Consider the following 23,142-nt stretch of genomic DNA (forward strand, 5'->3'; position numbering starts at 1 on the left):
TCACATACTATCAGGGATGAACAAATGTTAGTTATTTAATAATTCAATTCATTTTTATCGTAATAGGTGTCTAAAAATCATGTGTAACGACGTGTAGTAATAACAAGTAAGACTCGCAGAATAGGACTCTCATATCGAAGTAATACGCCGTTGCCAAATTTCTCAGCATGGCTTGTATTAGAGACGGCTGTGGTATCAGCCAAATATGAAAGTTCTGGGGGGCAATGATTAGTCACAAAGTGGCAAAAATTATGGAAATAGTCACGATGTCGGAAGGATGAGATGAGATGATTCTTTTTGTGTGTGGGGGATGTTACATAATGTTCGTAATTTCAAAAACTATATTTTTCATTTTTCTGAAATTAAATCTGCGTAACGTTCATAACGAGACAGTCTCGCGTTGATAATTCACGTATGATGTGGGCGAAACATGTGTCCGCTCAAAAAAAATTTTTTGTGGTAATTAGGGGTGAGTATTCCTTTTAATTATTAATTAATATTTACCACAGTCTCCTCTTTCTACTTTTTTTATAAATAAAAATGTTGGTATATAAGAGTTTCATTTATAATAATCGTAAAATCCTATAAAGTGACTATTACTCATGTAAGCGACTAAAAAATAAAGTTTCCGCCGGTTTTTTTTAGTGGTTTGCCCTGTAAGCCTGTTCCACTATGCTCTTATTTACTTATTGACCTCAAAATAGAATAATTTATCTTTGAGTGAAAATTAAGACAGCCTTGCCCGTTGCAATGTGCCCACTTCAACAAGCAGCGTTATCTAACTGACTTCATTTTTTCCGCAGGTCATTTTGGAATTACAGGATATTAATTTGAGAATCAGTTTACAAGTATAGAGAATGTGTATTCGTTTTGCTTGATTTCCAATCCCATTGCTGTGCATCTACGTTTCTGTCTTTCCATATTTTCAAAATGGGTTGATGCGCATTTCACTTCTGCTCTCGAAGAATTATTTGATTATGAGAACAAATATCAATAAATAAAAGCATAGAGGAATACAATTACAGGTCAGGCAACTAAAATAACCAGCCGGAAGTTTTATTTATCTCTATGATTTCTTTTAGTATAATTTTTGTAGACAATATCCACATTCCTGGACACATTGTTAGTATAAAATGTACCTTATTTTAAGGCTCGGTTGCAAGAAAACTGTGAGGGTTAGCGGTATGTACAATATTGTGAGCGACATTTTTGAATTGATGGTAGTTTCTCAGAGACATATTAGAGGCAGAAACGGGAGTTAGGAGAGGTAGAGGTAGACGTAGATTCGCAAATAGTTAAGGATGTGTGTTGTTCTAGTTTTAGGGAAATGCGAAGATTAGCTCAGGATAGGAAAGAGTGGAGGTACGTGTTCAACTAGTCTTACAATTAGGATTGACTGACTGTTAAATCGCCTCTTAACACATCTTCGTTTTGATAAGTACCGATTGATATTGCTTCACCTTTTTATTTTATGCCAAACAGTACTTACTTATTTACATAGATAATTGCTCAATTTTGTACCTTAATTCATTAATTGCCTACTGCACATAGAGATACCTGCATTTTTTGTCGAAATCATTGCTTTAAATTTTTACGTATTACTTTTTCAAACAAAATTTAAACTCCCATTTCATCCCACAAGGTATTAAACTTTTAAAAAATCCTTACGTTTGCTAGTTTTTCTTTAATACAGGATGCTCATCACTAACATAGTCCTTGTATAACTCCGTTAAAATATGTTTTAATTCCTTTATCAATTCATAAATAGGGTGCATATTTTAAAATAACTTTAAAGAAAGTTTATTTTTTGTTATTTTTAATAACTCTGTTATCATAAACGAACTACTCTGAATTCCTTCGTATGTCTGAATTTCGGTGTTAAATTAACGATGATCAGAATATAGACTGTAATAAAATTTTCATGAAAATTGGTTTTCCGGTTTGTTCTTTTTATAGCTGCATGGTTAATTTTATAAACTCGCGGGATTTCTAATATAGCGCTTTTAATCTTTTCATGGCAGGGTAGGTAAATTGATGTCTTGAGCTGAATTTTCTATGCAATCAACAAACTCTGTCGTACTCGATGAATACGTAATTTCGCCCTTTGTCGTAACGCCAGTGTATGAATAAAAAATCGCGATCCAGTTACGTATACAAAGTGTACCAAAGAAGTATCATTGAAATTCTCGGTTAATTTACGGGTAAGTTTTATAATATAAACCTACCTCCTCATTCGAATATGTGAAAATCTACAGTGCTCCATATAAAAAATAAAATTTTTGTTGTCTGAAGTTCTCAATATTCAGATTATTTTGTACACCCTGTATACATTACGAAAAAAAAATTATGTAGTTTGAAAAACATGTATAACTTCCTGATTACCTGATAATTTGAGATTAAAAAAATATTGATTTTAGATCTTTTGTAATTATAACTACATTGTTGTATTTACAGTATATCCTCTCCTAAAAAGTTGGACTTAAAATGTTGTTTACAGTTGTATTCATATGATACCGCTATTTCTAATAATATATCTATATCTACCATTTCTAGCTTACGGCTCCATTTGCGTGGAAGTGCTGGATTTCACTTTTAAATAAACTTAATATTGTGTTCATTCCTATAAGCTAATGCTGAAGACCCCCTTGAGTCTTCTTTAGGACTCGTCGAAAAGTCTAAGAGGCTATTAAGAAGGGATTGATGAAACGGACAAAACGAAGGCAACAGAAGAATGAAAAACTATTACCAGTAGGTACTGTACCAGTGTCAGTCTACACCACCCACGAAAACAGAAGAATATCTTGGATCAAGGCAGGTGAACTCGGAATCTACTCGTTGGTTTCCCAAATGCTGATTGTAATTTATCTAGACTACTAGATAAAAAAGAGAACTTTCGGGAGTTCAGTTCCCACTAAGTATTAATGTCTTTCTTTTCCACATTCTAATTTGAAGCCGAAGGAAAGGCGGGAGGCCCCCTTTTAGGAATCGGAGGAATGGGTGGATCGTAATTGATGAAGACAATAGAAAAGTGAAAAATTATATCTCCTGCATTTGCCTAAATGATTCAAGGAAACTGCAGAAAAACTTGGACTAATGCAGATGGACCGGATGCGTGATGGTGTATTTTTGGATGGTAATATTGACTAGGTCTAGACCTAGTAGGTTGCTTAAGTATGCTTTTCCACCTGAAGCGATAGGAATTTAGCTCGGAATTAAGATATTCCAGAGGGAAGCCCTCACGCTTTGCGACTATCTTATTCTAAATTGATATATTTTAGGGAGAGGAATGTTCAGCCTTGACTTTTCTAGAACTTTCTCAAGTTTGTTCGATGCTTCACGCATACAAAACCTTGGGTTCAAATACTCTATACAAGTATTAAATACCTATGTTCTTTCTATTATAAAGTGTCATATATTTCTTGTTGTCAGATATATTTTTTAACCTACCTGAAACGAATGCTTCCTCAGCATATGCTTTATTAAAATAAGTGTATCAAGCTTTGGAATAGATGTGACAACTTTAGCGACATCTTCATCGGTAACCTCCACCAAATGACAATTTTCTTCTTCTGTTGGTAACGGATATAAACCATCTTTTGTAACCCAGGGATCGACCTGAAATCCAAATAACACAATTCACTCAATAACTACTATACACAATACATTACAAAAATCTAATGTTCAATATATATGACCGAATATATGATTTAATTTATAAGCCAGGGTTAGGATACTTTAAGAAAAATAATGAGGAAATTAAGTCACAGGATTATCAAGAAAAAAGTTTTACTTTTGAAAGCTTCTCTATACGTTGAACACCAGTGATAAACTACAAAATTCTGTTATAAGAAAGTATTACAAAATAATTGTATCAATATAGGATATATGTGTTTTTTATAGAGATAGTAATTGAAATACTTTGACATTTAATAGTAGTTAATATCAAATATTAATTTGTGAAAATTAATTTTCAATTTTTTACCCGCTATAAATTGCTTCAGGTTATTGACGGAAAATTTGTTGCTGCAGTCACACCCTCGCCGAGGATCGAACTCGGGACCTTTGGCTTTTGGAACCAATGCTTTGACCATTAAGCTACGAGAGATGACAACAGCAACAACGACAAATCGTACTTATTAGGTCACAGATTTGTCGATTTGACCCGTAAAGCCAAAGGTCCCGGGTTCGATTCCCGACGACGGTGACACAACATCAACAAATTTCCCTCATTAATCTGAGGTAGTTTATAGTGAGTAAAAAATTGAAAATTAATTTTCACATAAATATTTGATAGTAATTGATTTGAGCGGAATAAATTTATATTCTCATGTAAAATAGTGCTGACAAGAATAGCTTTTATACGATTTTTTATTATGAAATTACTAAGAGATTGTTTTATTTTCAGATTAAAAACATTTAAAAAATAACCACCGGCAAAAAAGGTTTTAAAATTAATTTGAGTTCTAATAAATAACGTTAATTGCTGAGCTAGGCATTATACGAATTTTTGTAAGGTTAATCTGTTTATATTTTTTTAGTTTCCAAATCTGGTGTTGCTCGCGGTGGTTTGTGAAGTTTGTTCGTTCTTTTTTGAAAAAAAGGCATTTTTGAAAATTAGATTCTTTTAATCGAAACCGGATTCCTATCAAAAGCCGATTTGGTTAAAATATTTGTTGCAAAAGGATAGCTAAAATATTGTAGCGACCACGAACGTGATTGTGTGCGATCGGGCATATGTGTGTGTGAGCGGCTTATCGATTCGCCGACTAGCCGCGGGCGCTTTTCTTCATGTGCGCCGTATCTGTAAACGTCTGTGTCGTACCTGCGTTCCGGAAAAGCAATTAAACCGTTCAAAGAAAACGAGACTTCTCTGGACGGCTGGAGAACGTTCCCGACAGAAGGCAAGGGAGTATAAAAAGGAAGAGACGATCGCCGAAGAAGGGTAGAAATAAATTGACTGTTGCAGAGGTGAATCAAGAGATAAATTGAAAGTGATAGAAGTGAAATAAATAGGACAGTGAATAGTAGTGTAAATAAATAGAATAATTACCGAAGTTTAGTAATAATTTAAATAGTGTTCTTAAGTTCAATAGTAATTAGTGTAAATAAATAGTTTTCTTCTTAAAATTTAATTTGTTAAACCCACGAACATTACAATATGAAACTCGATTTAGTTGGCAAATAGAATGATGAAAAATTATCTTAAATAATATACAACTACGATAAAGGAACATTGTTGTATAGGTATGCTTCATTTTTGACTTTGTAGGTACATCCTATAAAGAGTTACATATACATACATAAATATAGTGATTACTTAAAGTGGGGGCACAAATCTTGCATTCATTTTCGGGTTTGTTTCCCCAGGAATAGGTACCTATCGGATACCTCTATATATTGATTGAATAAATACATAATTTAAACTGACACTTCTACTATTTAGATGTCAGGAACATCAATAATATATGTTATTGTTGGTTTCAGACACCCAATAAGCCAGTTCGAGTCCATATCGACAAGTAGACATTTGTGAAGAAATAAGTTGACATTTGCAAACACTGGATCTAGCTTACATAACTCTACTCATTTACGTTAAATGGAATTGTTTCGATTGTAGTTATATGTATATTTTCTATTTTTAAATTTTTATTAATAGAATTTTTCAATAAATACATTCTAAGCATAAGGAGGAACTGAGGAAGATTTTTATAATTTATTTATCATTGTACAAGCAGTACATTGCCATCTGCCGATATTTATCTACTGTTAGCTGTAGTATTTCGTTTGTTTGACAAGAGCTTTACGAAAGTATCTACTTGAAAAATTGAATCTTATATTACGTACTTAATGGGCAAACCAAAATAATGAAGCGCTAATGAAAACTAATATGTTGGAAATCGTGGTCTACATCCAATAATTTTGATGGGCTGACCAAGAACTTAATGTTCTTTCTAAGTTCAGTAGTAATATTTGTTTACGATGTAAATACGTTTGTCCATTCAAAACTACATTAAACTGCGTCAACGTGTGCAAGAAAATATCAAAAGTTGATAGTCTTTTTATGTAACCTACAAGTATATTACTCCATTATAACAATTTTAAGAGCAATTTGTGAACTTTATTGTCATGATAAACCAAAACAATTTATGTAGCACTTTCAGTTGCATTAAAATCAGGTAGGGTTGACATTTAGTATTAGTTCTGTCGAATAAATGACCCCATCGGTATATTCATCGAAAGAAGAAAATCAATTTTAGATCACGGAAGACCGAAAATTATAGGCTATTGAAATAACGACGGCCGTGAAAGCCTTAGCATTTTCATCATAACCTTCTGCTTACCTTGATTTCTGATAGCGTTATCCTTTGAGCTGGATCTTTGATGAGCATCTTTCTAATCAACTTTTTGAGTTCCGTAGATACAATAGGTGCTTCTGGAAACTCCACATTTTCATGTCTGATTTTCGAATATAGGGCTACCACGTTTTGTGCGTTAAATGGCACGTTTCCATATACGAAGGCAAAAAGCGTGATACCCATTGACCATATATCTGCAGCCTGAAACAAAGAAAAAGAGTTATTACTTAATTTATTACAATAAAGACAACGCCGTAAGTTTGAAATGTTTCTATAATATAAAGTTTACGAGAGTATAGACAGCTTTAGAGGAGACTAAGAGGCTGAAGAACTCTCAAAATTTTACTAATTATGAAAAAGTCTTTTTGAAATTTACCAAAAACATTTCAATGTTAAAGAGAGTTTTGTTGAAACAAATATGTAGACTGTGTGACCTTACCGACGTAGTAGACAGCTAGTTTAAAAATACGGAAAAACTAGTATTTAATAAACAAATAAAGATCGTTTTTCAGTATCAGTTTTGCTTTGTGTTATTAAGCCCGATCTGCACATTCGGTTTTCTGTAAGTATCGAACACCCACTACGGCCGAATAGTATAACAGTTGCACACATTCGAGTTGTACGAACAGAGATCTTTTAGTAGCTTCAGGCAAAAATAGTATTTACTGCTCTTTATTTTGTAATGACATCTTCATTCATTACCATGTTACTCCACACATTTAGGAATTTTTATCTTTATATGGCACTGACTATTTAGAAAAAGGGACGTTCAAGTGTGTTGATTTATGTTGATTTCGCGAACATGCCTCAATAGGTTCGCCAACTTACTCATTCAAAGGCGTAGAATCGTTTTTCTGGGGTTTATTTACTTTTTTGTTGATTGTATTGTTGCCAAAATTTTCCAGTTTCTCTATTTTTATATTTTACATTCTTTAATAAATTTGTTTTTTTTTCTGCAGAAATTTTTTTACCCTACTCTCTCTTCTTTACAGTGTATTTTGAATTTAACGTTCTCAATGGTTATTTATACTACTTCTTTTTATATTTAAATTTCGAAAATCTCTAAAAGAAATAGTTTCGTAGATTCCAGGAAATTAGTATGTAAGATTTTTATGTTACTTATACCTATCACAGGAATGGTTAATAGATTAATTAATATTCATCTACAGTGTATTATATTGATACAAATTTACAAATAGTTGCAACCCTAAATGCACGTATGATTTTCACACCATAACAGAAGTCGGAGAACTTTTATTACAGTTTATGTTCGTGCAAATACGCGGAAATATAACAACTTTTATTGACGTTTTAACTTCCCAGATAGTAATGGGTTTGATTTTGTGAATCCCAAATTTTGACATACCTTCACGTATCAAGGTCCCTAAAGTTGAATGCTACTGCTTTTAAGTGGATGTCTATGTGTGTGTATGTTCGTACGTTCGGAATAATTTTTCGTTCTCGAGATAATCAACGTGGGACCAACTGTATTCGACGTATAATCATGCAACATAAAAGATAAGCTTATCGGAAAAATCGATCAAGTCATTTTTTGAATCAGAAAACTAAAACTAGCTGAATATTATTATAAATTGTATTATTTGTTAAAGCTGAATCCAGACATCGCTAATATTATTATTATTGTATGTTAGGAACATTTGCATAAAAAATAAGGTAAGAAAAATGTAAGCATAAACAGCAACAATAAAATAATAATAAAAAGAAAGAAGTTAGTCGTGTGTACCTCCCAAGTCGCACCCAAACCGCCTTTTTAACTTTCCTTCTAAACCTATAGCATAGAAAAGTGACTTCTTTGTATTAAAGGCATTGCTCCTTCCGTCCTGACTTATCTGAATTCCTAGATATCTAAAATCAGCCACTTCTTCTAATTTTCTTTTATCTTTATATTCGCTCTTTCCCTACTTTTTTTCCCTTGCATACCAGTATTTTAGTTTTACTTTTATTTATTTTCATATATCTATACATACATATATATATATATATAGTTATTTTGGCAAAGATGCATGTTGGAGTACACTTTGCGGCACTCGTACGCCTAAAGTGTTGACTTTATGAAAAAAAGGTAGATACATAAATTGTAGGTAATTGTCTCTAGTTTCATTTTGTATATAACTGTTTTTATCTTAAAATGAGTCGGAAAGGAGATATTGTCAAAAAACTGCTTCTTGGCGCCATTGTTCCAATATGGCGGCGCGAGCGGCAAAAATACGAGGTGGCAAAGTTGAAATTCGGAATGAGCACCTCAAAATCTATAAAATTACCAATTTTCAAAACTCCCGGAAAACTTTCCAGGTAACCACTATTTTTCGAATCCAATGACTGTACTACTATGCCAGTTCAAAAAGTTTATAGATTAAAGTTGCTCGTATCATACAGAACGTGTAGTTGTAAGTATGTGAATATGACTGTGAATATACGGGAAGAGTTTGCAGAGGCGTTCATTAAAAGTTTTCTAGATGTGGTCTCTAATGTTAAGCATTGGTGAAAACCGTAAGTAGTTTATATGTTAAAATTGTTATTATTTGTGACCACCCTAGCGTATCTGAAAACTTTTCAACATCCCGTCAGTTAAAATTGCGTTTGTTTGATTTGCCCGTTCCTGTTTATGATAAACATAATTCTAATGTGTTCATCACCCCAGTAAAATCCATGAAGATACAAAAGATGTTATTTCGAATTTGATGAAAGGCGGTAACACCGATTATTTAGGAAATTTAACTTGTTTGAAAATTTGTTCTGACTTATCTTTTGGGAATTTTGAAATGCTTAAAAGATAATGATGAAGATGAAGTTAGCTATACGAGATTGAATTAAATGTGGTGGAATCACCGGACATTTATTGCTACAAGATACACGTATCGGTAACAAACATGATTGAATTTCTGTACCAATCTAGTGTGTTCCTTCGCTTTTTTACTACGATTTACGCAAGGGAAGCTTTCGAAAATAAATCATGCACAACAATTGGGCATGCGTAAAAAGATAAACGAACACACCTCACTCGCTGGATTATTCAAAAATTAAACTTCTGTGTGACGAACCACCTACACAAAACAATTTTTTTGAATGAGCATGCGTTATTCCGTCACATATGTAGCAAAAAAGGTACAGGAACACAACTTCTGTGTATAATTTCTATTTGACAACTGACAATAGTGAAATTAGTTATTCTTGACGCTTTACAAACCCATTCGCTTCGAGCTCAAGTTTTTGATCCTATCTCTAATTTTATTCTTCTTAACCTCAATATTCACTAGCGGAACCTGTCGGTCTCGCATTAAAAGTTCACTACAAAAATTGTTTTGTGTTCGGTAACAGAAAGTAAATATAACCCGGTCGTTTGAAAACATAAAAATTGTTACAGCAGTTCGTAGGCTTTCACAGCCGGTGTCTAATTGATGACAAAAAGCTTCTTAGCTTTTCTGCCGTGGTCAAATTCTGATTACACTTTGGAAGTTCAGAAAAAAGTGTTTAGAAAAATTCTCTACCAGACGCTAGACGCGGATCGCGATTCTGATATTTAATTTCAGTAGTGCACTGCAAGCAGTTTCGATAAATTACTGACCAAACCGAAGAAGCTCTTAAAGAACGAGTTGATGTAATATCGAAATATAGGCAGTGTATTGTCCTCTAGTTGGTTTTTGCTGCCACTGAAGTATTCTAGTAACTATTAAACGTTCTTATTAATATGATTTATGTGGCTATCACATATGTAGCAGCAAATACTCATTAAGTGGTGATACACTGTGCATGTGGATATAAAATATATGCTCTTTTCATTTTGAAATACATACAGGATGTTTCGAGAGGAATGGTAAATATTTTGGGAGATGATAAACCTCGTTGTTTTACGCGGCAGAAGTACTTTTTCGTGTTTTTGGAATACCATACTGATTATTATCCAAACAGGATTGGAAGCAGCTTACTTAAATTAATTAAAGTAATACTTATAGTCGCTTTTATTCTGTTGTACCTACAAAGGTAGGTATCGTGTCACTAATTACCGAATGTGTAATCGATGTGAAGGAAGTCACTGCTAGAAACACGTAACAACGGAACTCTAAATGTTGGGAATGTAATACTGGTCATTTTCCTCGAGTTTCCAACAATGTACAACAGGAATTGTGGGAGAATTGGTCACTTAACCAAGAGTGTCCCTTAAAAAATACATGATCTTTTGGCGAAGATAAACGACAGTCGGAAGTATTGATTTCACGAGTGTCAGAAGTCTTAGAAGCGATCTATGGCGAGGGACATTTTGACGTTACAAAGACTCTGGCGAAGGTACCCGAACGATTATATTGGCTGCGTAGTAGAAGCGACATGCAAGAGTGGTATAAGAAATGCCCGACATGCACCGCCAGTAAGGGTTTGAAGATGAGAAGTCATGGACGAATGCAACAGTAGTACATGGTGGGAGCGCCATTTGAAAGAATCGCAATCAACATAGCAGATCATTCGTTACAACTCCGATAACCGATCTATCTTAGTCTTCAAGGATGACTTTAGCAAGTGGCCCAAAACATACGTGATAGCAAATCGAGAAACACACACCGTTGTCGAAAAGTTTATCAATAACTGGATTAATTAATAGAGGGTACCAATAGAATTGTACTCCGACCAAGGCAGGAACTTCGAGTCGGCTTTGTTAAAAAAGGTCACTGAACTAATGGGCATTACAAAAATGAGGACTACGCTTTTACATTTTTTGCAGCATTTTATTTGGGAAAGAATTTAGGATGTTAGCTGTCGTGATGAGCTAACTCTGCCTATAGTAACAGAGAAGACTATATTTTCTAGATCCCACATTCTGGAATCTTTCTAGGACAATGCCAGGCCCTATAAATAGATGTCGCTAGGGCGGAAGAGTTCAGTTCGAGCTCTAATTACGAAGCGACAGAAAGCGGATAGCTAAGAAATGAAAAAAAGCGATATAGTAGTGAACAAGTATTTAATTAACAATGGTGGTGTTAATTAAAGCGCAATTAGTTAAATATATCAGGTAGTAGTGAGAAAGATATTTGAATACGCAACAATACACTGCAAAATTCTATATTCATTTGAATGTTTTATTGGAGATAAACTGAAAACTATGTCTGCAAAAAAGGTTTAAATTTTAAATACGAATTAAAAATGCACATATTGTATCACACTATCACGAAGATGAGATTAGGTATACATCGAAATAGTGGTGAGACAACAATAACATGTCTGTATTTCTCGCTCTATCCAGCTTTACATTTGCATGTCGCTTTTCGAATATTTCCAGCGACAATCTCACCATCAATCTGTTGGGGACTTTTAATTCAGATATTTGCATGATCATCCCATCGACATCACTTTTTCTTTTGCCATAATTGACGAGGTAACCATCTCTTAAAACTCTCATTTCATAATATACTCATAATATTCTAAAGAATTTTAATGAGAAACGTGGTTTAGTTGGGTTAGTATCGTATATAAGGACTAAAAAAATGTCAGTGTAAACGCAATTAATCGTCTGATATTTTCTGCGTAATAAAAAATATTTTGTATGCAAATCAGAAAATAACTTTCCTGAAGCTAAAAGTCTTTAATAATATTAAAGGTCCCTTAATAGCAAGCTCTAATTAATCAAAAGAATCCAAAAATTGTATAGGTAATTATACTAAAGTGTAGTTACGACACTATAACAAGTAATTATTTACATAAATAATAAAGTAGGACTGGTAAATTAATAATTTTGTTTTTAAGACATCGACCAAATTGGATTGCAAGGAATTGTGAGGGATAATTTAATAAAATTAAAAAAGATAAGTACCAAGGCAGGTACATATAGTTTAGGCAAACTTCTAAGCTGCACTTTAATTTAAACTTCTGAGTAGTACTTATGAATCTCAGTTTGGTTGATATCAGTGCAACACTTCAAGTTTTAAATTCATTTAATGTTGTTTTACGAACTTCCTCAAGAAAGCTGTTTATCTATGCTGTACTCTTATTACCTAAGTTCCAGAAAGGCGCTACGACAAAAGGGAAAATTTATTATCTAGAACTGGAAAGATTAAAATAATAACAATATGTATATATAAAGGACCAATGGCGGAAAGTTTAATTATATATATGTTCCGCAAACTGAAAATACTGCAAGATACCGTCAGACTTGATAAAAAATATGGATTAAAGAGAATTAATGAACTTTTAAATGCTAAACGAACCTTGCCGCTGAAGCTGTCTTTGTGATCTCCTAAGGCCTCAGGTGCAGTGAAAGCAGGTGTACCTACTGTGGAAGATAAATATGCATCAGATCCGTTAAACTCGTCGCAAACACCCAGATCGGCAATTTGGACTCGACCATTTTCGCTGATAAGCAAATTGGCAGGTTTAATATCACGATGAATTATCCTTTGATAGTGCACTGTAAAAAAAAACAAAACATTCATCAATAGCACACGGTCGGGGCGTTCTTAACAAAAAGAAATCAGTTTTGTGCTACTAGTTAATTCGGAAATTCAAAATAGATTATTAAAAAGATAAAAGGTTAGAAGCACTTGTGATCATCATCATCATCATCATCATCATAAGGTCGTCAGTCCTAAGACTGGTTGGACACGCACCTCCACTCTTTCCTATCCTAATCTTCGCATTTCCCTAAAACTAGGACAACCTATATCCTTAATTATTAAAGAGTGGGAAAACCGAGGCGAGATAGATAGATACCTCAGACACGAAGGGTTAATGGGAGATATATTAGAAACAGAAACCGAGATAAGAGGGATAGACCAACATAGGATTACTGTTCATAAATAACTGAAGTTGTATCTGTTTTTTTTTTAAATAAGAAGACTAGTTACAGGTATGAAGAAATGGTCTTCATTCGAAACCCTGCACAGCATTAGGTCGGTCCCGTACACCCCCAAGTGATAATATGTAAGTATGCGGCTGCTTATTTTAAAACATTATTACTGAAGTAACAACCTCATATCCTTTCTAAATTTGAAGAGGAAGTCTATGTCAGTACAGAAGCAATCTATCAAAAGCGGAACTATTTGGATGACCTCCACTTTTTGAAATTGGAAGGGAAGTGGTGAAAACTTTTTTACATAATCTAGGACCAACGTATTGAAAGGATTTTGAAAGAGTTTATAGAATCTAAAGAGTTGCTCAAACCTCTACAAAAAACCTGTATTTGTGCAAAAATACTAGTAGGGTTCCCTATACCCCTCTCTTTTAGTTTTCAAATTACTTACTATTTTTTGTAAAAGCAACTAAAATCGTTTATTGTGAAATTCTTAGCAGAACTTCAAAACAAATTATTATAAGTTAATTGCTGTCACTCAAACACCCATACTGACAGTTTAGTCATTAAATATTTTGATTCTCAATGTCAATTATTGAATTATTTTTATGAAGAATGGAAAATGAAACCTATTCAAATTGAGAAGAATTTTAAGAAATAAAGTGCAGTACAGAGGACTAGAGATAACAATAGGAAATAATCAATAAGTATAACGATATCAACTGTTAATAATGTATATTACCTTAATCGTTCGATATGCCCACTATAAGCAATTGTTTGCCCTTCCGGTAAACTCATGTGTAACGGCTCAAACCATTAAAATAATACATTTAATTATTATCAGCAAATATCGTTAATTATTTAATTTTATTTCTCTATTGCTATTTGTAGTTCACTGTATTGTAACTAATTTCTTAAAATTTTTCTTAATTTGAATACGTGTATTCTTTTTTGGTTCTTAATAAAAATTGACACTGATGATCAAAATATTTAATATTTAAACTGTCAATATGGATGTTTGAGTGGCAACAATTAACTTATATTATTTATTTTGAAGTTCTGCTAAGAATTTCACAGCAATCTTCGCAAAAAAATAAACGATTTAAGTTGCTCTTACAATAAACAGTAAGTAAACTCAAAACTAAAGGAGACGGGTATAAGAAACCATAGTACCATTCGAAATACAATAAAATTCTGTATAAGGCTGTGTAAATACATACAGGATGTTCCATTTGAAAGATGAACTTACGATTGTTTGAAGTTAACCAAATTCGACATTAAATATATAACACCTTGTAGACATGACACCTTATATACTGGGACACGTATAATTGACCGTTTAAAATAATCACCCTGTATATTACTTGCTATTCAAAACATAAATGTGGTTATGCTTTGAATAACACAGCGGCGCGTTTTATTTATTTTTCCAAATTAAATTTGAATAAATAATACTAAAGCGCAGTAGGAATTATAGAGACTAGCAAAAGTAATATTAATGTAAATTGGAGTGGATTGCAGAAATACTAAAGATTATTAAGGAAAACTGTTTTGCATCACTTCAAAAATAACTGAGAGAATTCAAGTAGACATGAATCTGGGTGAGTGGGCAACATTTTTGATGATGTATAACGAAAACCATTAAAATGCCACAAATAAATATTCTTCAAAAAATGCGACGAATCCGCTTCAAATATTCCTTTCGTATAAAAAATTCTCGTTATACGTTCTTTAGTGAAACGAATACGAACTAAATGCGAATAAAAAGTGATCGTGGAGGAAAATCGAGTACTACCGAGTCACTCCGAGCAGTGTTCACAACCTGAAGCGAGGAAACTATCGTACCTGTAGCGTAGAATTATCGTACATGGAGCAAAATTATCGTACTTTTCAAAATAATCACTATAATTAGTAAATTACTCGTATTAATCGTGTAAAAAGACAGATCTGAACTACCCCCACCATTTAAATTAAAAATCAATAGTAGATAGAAAAATACTTAAATATAGCAAGATATAGGGGGTACAGGTATGTTGGTGGGGTGTTTTTGACCTTAGGCTATGGTTAGTGACTACATGACTACAATCACAAAATTGTGGATGGGAAGACCATCGACCCATCTGGTGACCAACACGAAGGGATGTTACCTGCCGAGGAAAAACCTACATACTAGCATGATAACGTTCTTTTGCAGTTACGTTCTTCTAAATTTAACACTGCGTATAACAAAAATGTTTATAGCGCTGTGAGGAAAAAAAAAAAAAAATATTCGCGAATAAAAAAAAGTCATCGTGATATTGTCTGAGAGGGTAAGAATAAAATAAATTTTGAATGCATGAAAATTATCGTACAATCTGCGTACGATAATAATATGATATCGTACATCGTACGTAGACATAAAATTATCGTATGTGTACGATAATTATCGTACGGTTCCGAACACTGACTCCGAGATCATTGTAAAAATCAAAATAGACGACGACATCAGCGGATTGGTGGGGATAGTTGAACCACACAATCAAGACTTGACATAGAATGCATTATTGGTGGGATGTACGCTCGTAAGAAGTGGAAAATCATTGATACCTGTGAGAATAGCCAATCTTCAGCAAAACATCTGCAAAGGCACAGAGTTGGGTGTATTTGAGTATTTGTATCAGTACCCGAAATTCACCACTGTGACTGGGAAGATGAACCCAAAACGAAATCGACACCACTTCCTGCAACTTTATAAGAACTGGTGCAAGGGTCAAGTAACCATCTCAATAAGCACCAAGTGAAACAATTAGAAGAACTGTTTTGTACGTTTTCAACAGGTCTTCGCCCAGTCAGATCAAAACTTTGGTGGCACCAACTTAACATATCACCGCATCAACACTGGGTCAGCAAGGCCCATCAAACAATCACTTAAAAGAGTGCCTTGGGCGAAGCAAGAGGAAGTCAATAATATTATAAAAGACATACAAAAGCAAGGGGTTATAGAACCACCTCAAAGTTCTTGGGGTTCCCCTATAGTGCTGGTACCTAAGAAAAATGGTTCGACGAGATTTTGTGTGGACTACAGGAAGTTGAATGACGTAACGCTGACGGACAGCTACCCATTACCCCGAATCGATAACACAAGACAGTATAGCTGAAGCTAAATGGTACTCTACTCTCGATTTGAAAAGTGAATACAGGCAAGTGGATGTGCATCCAACTTCAGAATAAGGAGAAGACTGCCTTTGCAACAGGAAATGGTTTATGACAGTTCAAAGGGATGCTCTTCGGATTGTGCAATGAACAGACTACATTCGAAAGACTCGTGGACACTGTATTACAACAATTAAACTGGAAAATCTGTTTGCTAGTAATGTGGGGCTTGGAGGTGTGTTATCCCAACTACAAGATGGAAAAAGAAGGTAATCGGGTACTTTAGCAAAACACTCTCGTCACCAGAACGAAATTATTGTGTCGTCCTTCGAGTGCTACTGGCTGTGGTTAAAACCCTCGAACATTTCCAAAGGTACTTGCATGGACGGCACTTCCTCTTTCAATAACCAAGAAACCTAGAAGGATAGATTGCATGATGGTTACAACGACTTCAACAAAAAACACGGCAAAGCAGATACACTATCAGGGAGACCTTGCGTGGAAAACTGCAAACATTGTTCATCTGCGGAGAAGAAAGAAGGGTGAAAGGATCCTGGGAAGATAAGGTATTAATCGAAGACGACCAGAGGAAGGACGAAGATATTGGCCCAATAATGAAATGGAAAGAAGCCGGAATCTCAAGACCATCGTGGGTAGATATAAACCACCTGAGTCAAGCAACGAAAAGTACGAAAAATTATTGGGCACAGTGGATTTCCCTTAAGTTAGACCACAACGTTTTGAAAAGAATGTGGGAAAGTCCAGATGGAACCAGAAACAAGCTCCTTTCGGGGAAGGATTTTATTGGCCACGAAGTAGAAGCGATGTGGAATACAGGTTGCCAGAAGCATATGCGATACCGAACCAGGAAGCACACAGCGTTGCTGAGAAGCTTGTCAATGATTGGATTAATCGATATGGAGTACCACTGAAATTGCATTCCGAACAAGGCAGGAAGTTCGGGTCGGCTTTGTTCAAGAACATCATTGAACTAATGGGTATTACTAAAACGATGACTAAGCCCTTACATCCACAGTTTAATGGAATGGCTGAACGATTTAACGCTACTCTGGAGACCAATTTAAGAAGGGCCATTAACGAACACCAAACTGACTGGTATATGTCCCACTATTACCCTTGACTTATAGATCCGCCATCCATGATACAAGTGAAAGAACACCAGCCAGCATTTTATTCGGGAAAGAACTCAGGTTTCCTACGAACATGATGTTTGGTTGCCCTGGAAACTCGCCAGTACCTACAGAAAATACGTGGGCAAACTTTAAAAACGACTAGAAGCCATCTATAATGCTGTGCGTACGAAACTGCAATTTGAATGTGACCGCATACGACCAGACGAGCCAATTCCGATGGATTTATGAAGGCGACACGGAACGGACGTTGACTGAAACTACAACATGCTTGGGATGGTCCATAAACCGTTACTCCACACATCAACGACGATGTTTATCGAATTCAGAAGGGACCTCGAGCAAAAATTAAGATTGTCCATCTTGACCGTCTTGCTCCCTACAGAGGAGACGGTCAGTTTTAGGAGGGAGGCAGTGTCACATGTATGTAGGCAACCCAATATACATGGTGATAAAGAAAACTTGGTTTCCAGACAGTATATACTGGAAAATTCTAGAAAAGACTGTATAAATAGTTAACACGAGGTCGAGAGGGAATTAGTACGAGTCAGAGAGTTCGAAGCGATACAAAGCAAAGAAAAAGGAGCGAAGAAGTGACAAAGTGTGCATAGTGGTGAATTGATAACTGATTATTAATAGAATTGCTAATTAGACAGAAAATAAATAAAAGTAATAATAGTAAAAGCAAAAGTTTAAATACGTGACAATATTATATCACCTTAAAATTTTTATTCAATATTTATATCAACGTAATTGTCTTTCGTTAGATGGTTGATGGCCGAATATTGGCATTTACGATTAAATGACATCGAATAGTTGCACTAGCTATAGTTACATCATTTAATGAGACGTTTTAATAGTCAGATAATTCCAGAAAGTCAAATACACAGAGGAGATAGCTTCACAAATCAGTAAAAACCAAACAAAAGTTTATGAGAATGCATGTACTAAGTATCTGGTAACTTGGAAGGTTTTTTTTTTGCTTTTGTTGAAGAGGGAAAATCTTCATAGACATCCAGTCGATTGAGATTAAGATGAAAGATTGGTCGCATTACTTAGAGAACGCGTCCTGTACCTATACAGTGGTAGTTTTGATTAGGCTAAAATCCATTTTTTTCGTTAACCGATAACTACCAACGACAGACATAGAATACGAAAATAAAAATCATAGGTATCGCTAAAATAAATATACAAAAAGCTAATTTTTTCTAATTCTTTTAACAACAAATTTTCGAGCTATGATTCCTTTTAAGAAAAAATATAGCTCTGAAGATATATTATGATATAAGTTTTTAATAAACATCATTTCATTCCCTATTACTTAATAAAATAATATAGCACCATTATCATTCTTAACCAGAGGTTTTCTGCTTTAAATTACATCGCGCAATCGAGAGTGAAAGCTAACATAAGATTATATGTAGCTGTGCAAATCTAGAAACCAAAACAAAATTACAGACAGTAGGTACTTATCTCGACAAGAATATGAACAGTAAAAATGAAGCACCTCCATAAAACGTGGCACAATTACATTACGTAGGACCTACATGGTATATATACATAACGTAAAACGTGCGGGTAGTACAGAATGTCATGAACCTCGCCCTTGGGTTGTGCAGTGGCAAAACTACGCCCGTTCGCCGATTTCTTCTTGGTCATCATTATTCACAGTTTATCTGGAACTCCGTCCCTGTATAGCGAAATATGTTCTTCTAATTACAATATAAAATGCAATAAAATCCTCCTCTCGCGATTGTGAAGGCTCATGAGATTTTGAATTATCTCTGTCTGATACTTTTTAAGTTTATAACACTTTCTAATGGTTTAGTTGGAAAACATACTTCAATTGCATATTCTAAATATAGAAATCGACGATGTTTCGAAGCAATATACCAATGTTTTCATTAAATGGTTGCGAATTTAAACAAAGGAATACAATTGATTAAACTAATTGACAGATAGGGTCATCACTGTAAACAAATCTGGTAATTGTTTTCATCAAAGCAACGCTTGCTTCAATTTCAACTGATTTAATTATTGCTTAATTTGCTATCGGATTACGTCTTTAATCTTATATTGTAATACAATTAAATTCTAAGTGTGCATTTACACACTCTTACTGATACCTATATTTACATTTAATACGTTTTGTGGCTGTTTCCTTTAATTCACGATTTAACAGTCATCTGTAGCTTGTAATACTCTTACCACTAATAAATAAGGACATAAAAGGAAGAAAGAAATGTTCTGGTTATAAAACATGAAGTTGTATAAAAAACACACCTATGATAGGAGGTAGTAGAAAAATTATAGAACTAATAAATAATAATAGTTTTCTTTGGAATCAACAAAACCCATAATCTACTCTTTGTAATAAAATAATTCGAAGTGGTCTGTATTCTGTCGAAACTGTCAGACGCGGATCGCGATTTCGATCTTTTTGGATCTCATCAGCGCGTCGCAAGTAGATATCCAAATATTTAAATAGACCTTGCTGAAGCATACGTAATCCTAAAATGTAGCATTGTACTACAGATGGCGTTTACAGCGCCATTTGTCGTATTTTCTAAAACGCGCTGTTAAGGCAGCATGTAAAAGTTGGTCTGTATTCTGTCGGAGCTGCCTGCGACGCGCTGATGAGATCCAAAAAGATCGAAATCGCGATCCGCGTCTGGCAGTTTCGACAGAATACAGACCACTTCGAATTATTTTATTCGATTATGGTATCGTGCCTACCACGTTGAGGTGAGCTACGCCGGGATTCATTTCAGCAAGTAGATATCCATATATTTAAATAGACCTTGCTGAAGCATACGTAGTCCTAAAATGTAGCATTGTACTACTGATGACGTTTACAGCGCCATTTGTCGTATTTTCTACTCTTTGTAGTTTCGAATTTTTTTTTTTATTTTCGTTAGTAACTTACGGTATTCAATTCCTTGGATTACGTCTCTGAAGTAGGTCCACGCTTGATCTTCGCTCAAGGGCTGAGTGGTAGGGACCTCCATCACTTGTCCTTGTTCCAGAAGTTCGAATACCAAATACAAATGATCTTCTTCGGGATCATCTAAAACCTCAACCAATTTCACAACATTTGGATGGTCGAGTTTCTTGAGCACAGCAATTTCTCTGTAGACCCTACGCAGTGGTGTATCTTTGTCTACCGACATCTGCTTCGAATCTTTTCGAGGGGGTGGCATACGTCCGAACATACCAGCCCTTTTGAGCAGCTTCTTTTTGGACATAATTTTCATGGCCTGCAACAAAATATAGATGTAAATATATAATAATAAATTAAACAAATATATAGGTAGCCTAAATAATGGTGCTATTTTAGTTAAGTAGCACCGCACTCCCCTTTGGCATTGTCCGAATAGATACCACAGTACTAAAGTCCTTTTCTAATATTTCAAAATACTCCAGTTAACAGCAAATAGTATCAGTAGATAGCGACATACTGCCGTTATTAGACGTTGCAGTATCTAGACATTATTTAGCTTATGTTGTTGTCTTGCTTTCTTTCACGAATTGCACAGGTTTTTAAGAAATAAATATGTATTGATTAAACGTTTCCAGTTAACTCTAAATGATTATTTTGATCTGACGGTATCATTTCGGTCTCGTTGTTTTCTTAGATAATAGTAATAAGGGATTGATTTGATGATGACTACAGTTTATTCCTTTTCCTATATAAAATACGAGAATTTCGTTTTGAACGAACAAACTAAAAGGATGATATTAATATACTGTTGAGTATCAAAGACTTTCGAGTTGTTATGGTTTGAACTTAATGACACTGACAGAGATGAAGTCCTATTTTAATGAAAAATGTCTATAATATTTTGCTTTCAGTAATTTTTAAAGAAAATTATTGTAGGTGGAGGATGAACATTTTGAGAATAGGGTCACTTTCCATTGTTAATAGACGTTTTACTTGAGAAAACATAGCTCAGGAGATATATCTTGGTGTTGGCGGTTGGCGTTCAACGTTCTGTGAAGGAATCAAGTTACGTACTCCAAGTGAAGTTTGAGGTTTTCTTCTATATAAAAATTAATGGAAACTGCCAGAGAACATAAGCACCTCTTTACGTTTTTGTAACTGATAGGATAATAATACAACGTACATTGAAATCAGATAGCTAGTATAGACGTGACACTAAAGCAAGGAATTTTTCTGCAGGGTAACTCGTTGCTTGTCCCGATTACTTTTGCCTAATCACAATTATTTTCATTAATATAGCAGAACCAATTTCCTTTTTTTCCTCTTTTAAGGTAAAAATGTAAACCAAAGAAAGGGAACAAAAAACAGTTTATTTAAAAACACCGACGTTTCGAAGCTGGCGGAAATTTTAAAATGGCGTGGATGTGCGGTGGGAAAAGTAGACAGTTGTAAGTGTTACAATTATAGCCCTCTTTTTTCAGTATCCCTATCAGGGGTGTCGATTAAATTGTTAAAAGCAGGGATCAGTTTACAAAATTAAATTAAAAAAATTAACTCATTCGTTAGGTTTTCTTGTTGTAGATATTTAAAGTTTATATAAAAAGAAATAGGCGCAATAATTTAGTTTAACATGATTTGTTTAAATGTTTTGTTAGATAATGAGCAAGTAATAGACATACAAACAGAAGAACTAACTATAAAACAAACAAAAGCACAAGGTTCTTTTTATCTAAAAGTTATGTTTCTATATTATTTCCTAGTACTGTCCTAGAGTACAATTTTGGCCGGTGTTGGTAAACTGTCTCCCGAAATGTTCAGGTAAACTTAATGAATGGTAAACTGTCTCCCGGGAAAATGACTTCACTTAATGCGCGAAAGCAGTAACAGCTTTTGCGATATGGTAAACTGTCTCCCCCAACGATTCTAATAACAAAGGGTAGTAAAACAAAACATGATGATTTTGAAAAACCGGTTTCGTACTTAATTCTTATTGGTTGCGCTTAGTAATGAGCTTGTTTGTTGTTTGATACCCTGGAGAAATGAGATATTTTATGATAATAATGTATAATATAGTGTATAATAATGTATTGGATATGTTAAATTTTACAAACGGACAAGTTGCAATAAAATGCTTATAACCTAACCGTATTATTTTATGAGTTAAATATCACTAAGCGAATCAAAAAATGTTAAGGGACCTTGTCGATTTTCTATGCTTATACGTTTAAACGTGTGGGAGACAGTTTACCATATCGCAAAGAGCCGTTCGTCATGTACCCGAGAGACAGTTTACCTACCACATGACAAATCAGCGCCGGGTAGAAGAGTCATTATCGGGAGACAATTTACCACTGTCCGTTTTGGCCTACTGAAAATTTGGATAATGCCTAGTTCCCTCCCATATACCTGTTTTTAATTAGGGTTAAACTTTTCGGTATGTCGAATTCCCTCCTAATTATACATCAATTGCCTCCCAACGGCATAAAGTCTATTGTTGAAATTGTTCAAATACAAGACAAACAAAAACTAATAAAGTTTTTCTGGATGACTGCATCAAAAAGCTAGACGTACACGAATTTCCAAACATTGAATTTGTTAAGGTAGTGGGAAACCATTTTAAAATTAAATAAATAAACATTTCATAACTGATATGTGTTTTTTTTCTGAAATTATTTTATCTTTAATTTACTGAAGTACTGAAGTGCACTATAAATATATATTTATTTTCGATAAATAAAATCGGTAAGTAGTCGTTAACTTAATTAT

General features: G+C 34.3%; 1 protein-coding gene and 1 non-coding gene across 3 annotated transcripts in view; both read right to left on the minus strand.

The window, feature by feature from the left end:
- LOC108739778 (calcium/calmodulin-dependent protein kinase kinase 2) overlaps positions 1-23,142 on the minus strand; it is a 159,186-nt gene that overhangs the window by 1,462 nt on the left and 134,582 nt on the right. For both annotated transcript variants that reach the window (XM_025979790.1, XM_018473836.1), the window contains exons 4-7: positions 20,362-20,692; positions 12,572-12,771; positions 6,342-6,557; positions 3,448-3,615 (exon numbers count right to left, since the gene is read on the minus strand). In XM_025979790.1, coding sequence (XP_025835575.1) covers positions 3,448-3,615; positions 6,342-6,557; positions 12,572-12,771; positions 20,362-20,692 — 915 coding nt within the window. The remainder of the gene's footprint in view (positions 1-3,447; positions 3,616-6,341; positions 6,558-12,571; positions 12,772-20,361; positions 20,693-23,142) is intronic.
- On the minus strand, positions 4,033-4,105 carry Trnal-caa. Its single transcript has one exon. It is a non-coding gene; the product is annotated as a tRNA-Leu (tRNA).

Source organism: Agrilus planipennis, unplaced genomic scaffold (genome assembly GCF_000699045.2).
Source record: "Agrilus planipennis isolate EAB-ADULT unplaced genomic scaffold, Apla_2.0 scaffold233, whole genome shotgun sequence".
Lineage (NCBI taxonomy): Eukaryota > Metazoa > Arthropoda > Insecta > Coleoptera > Buprestidae > Agrilus > Agrilus planipennis.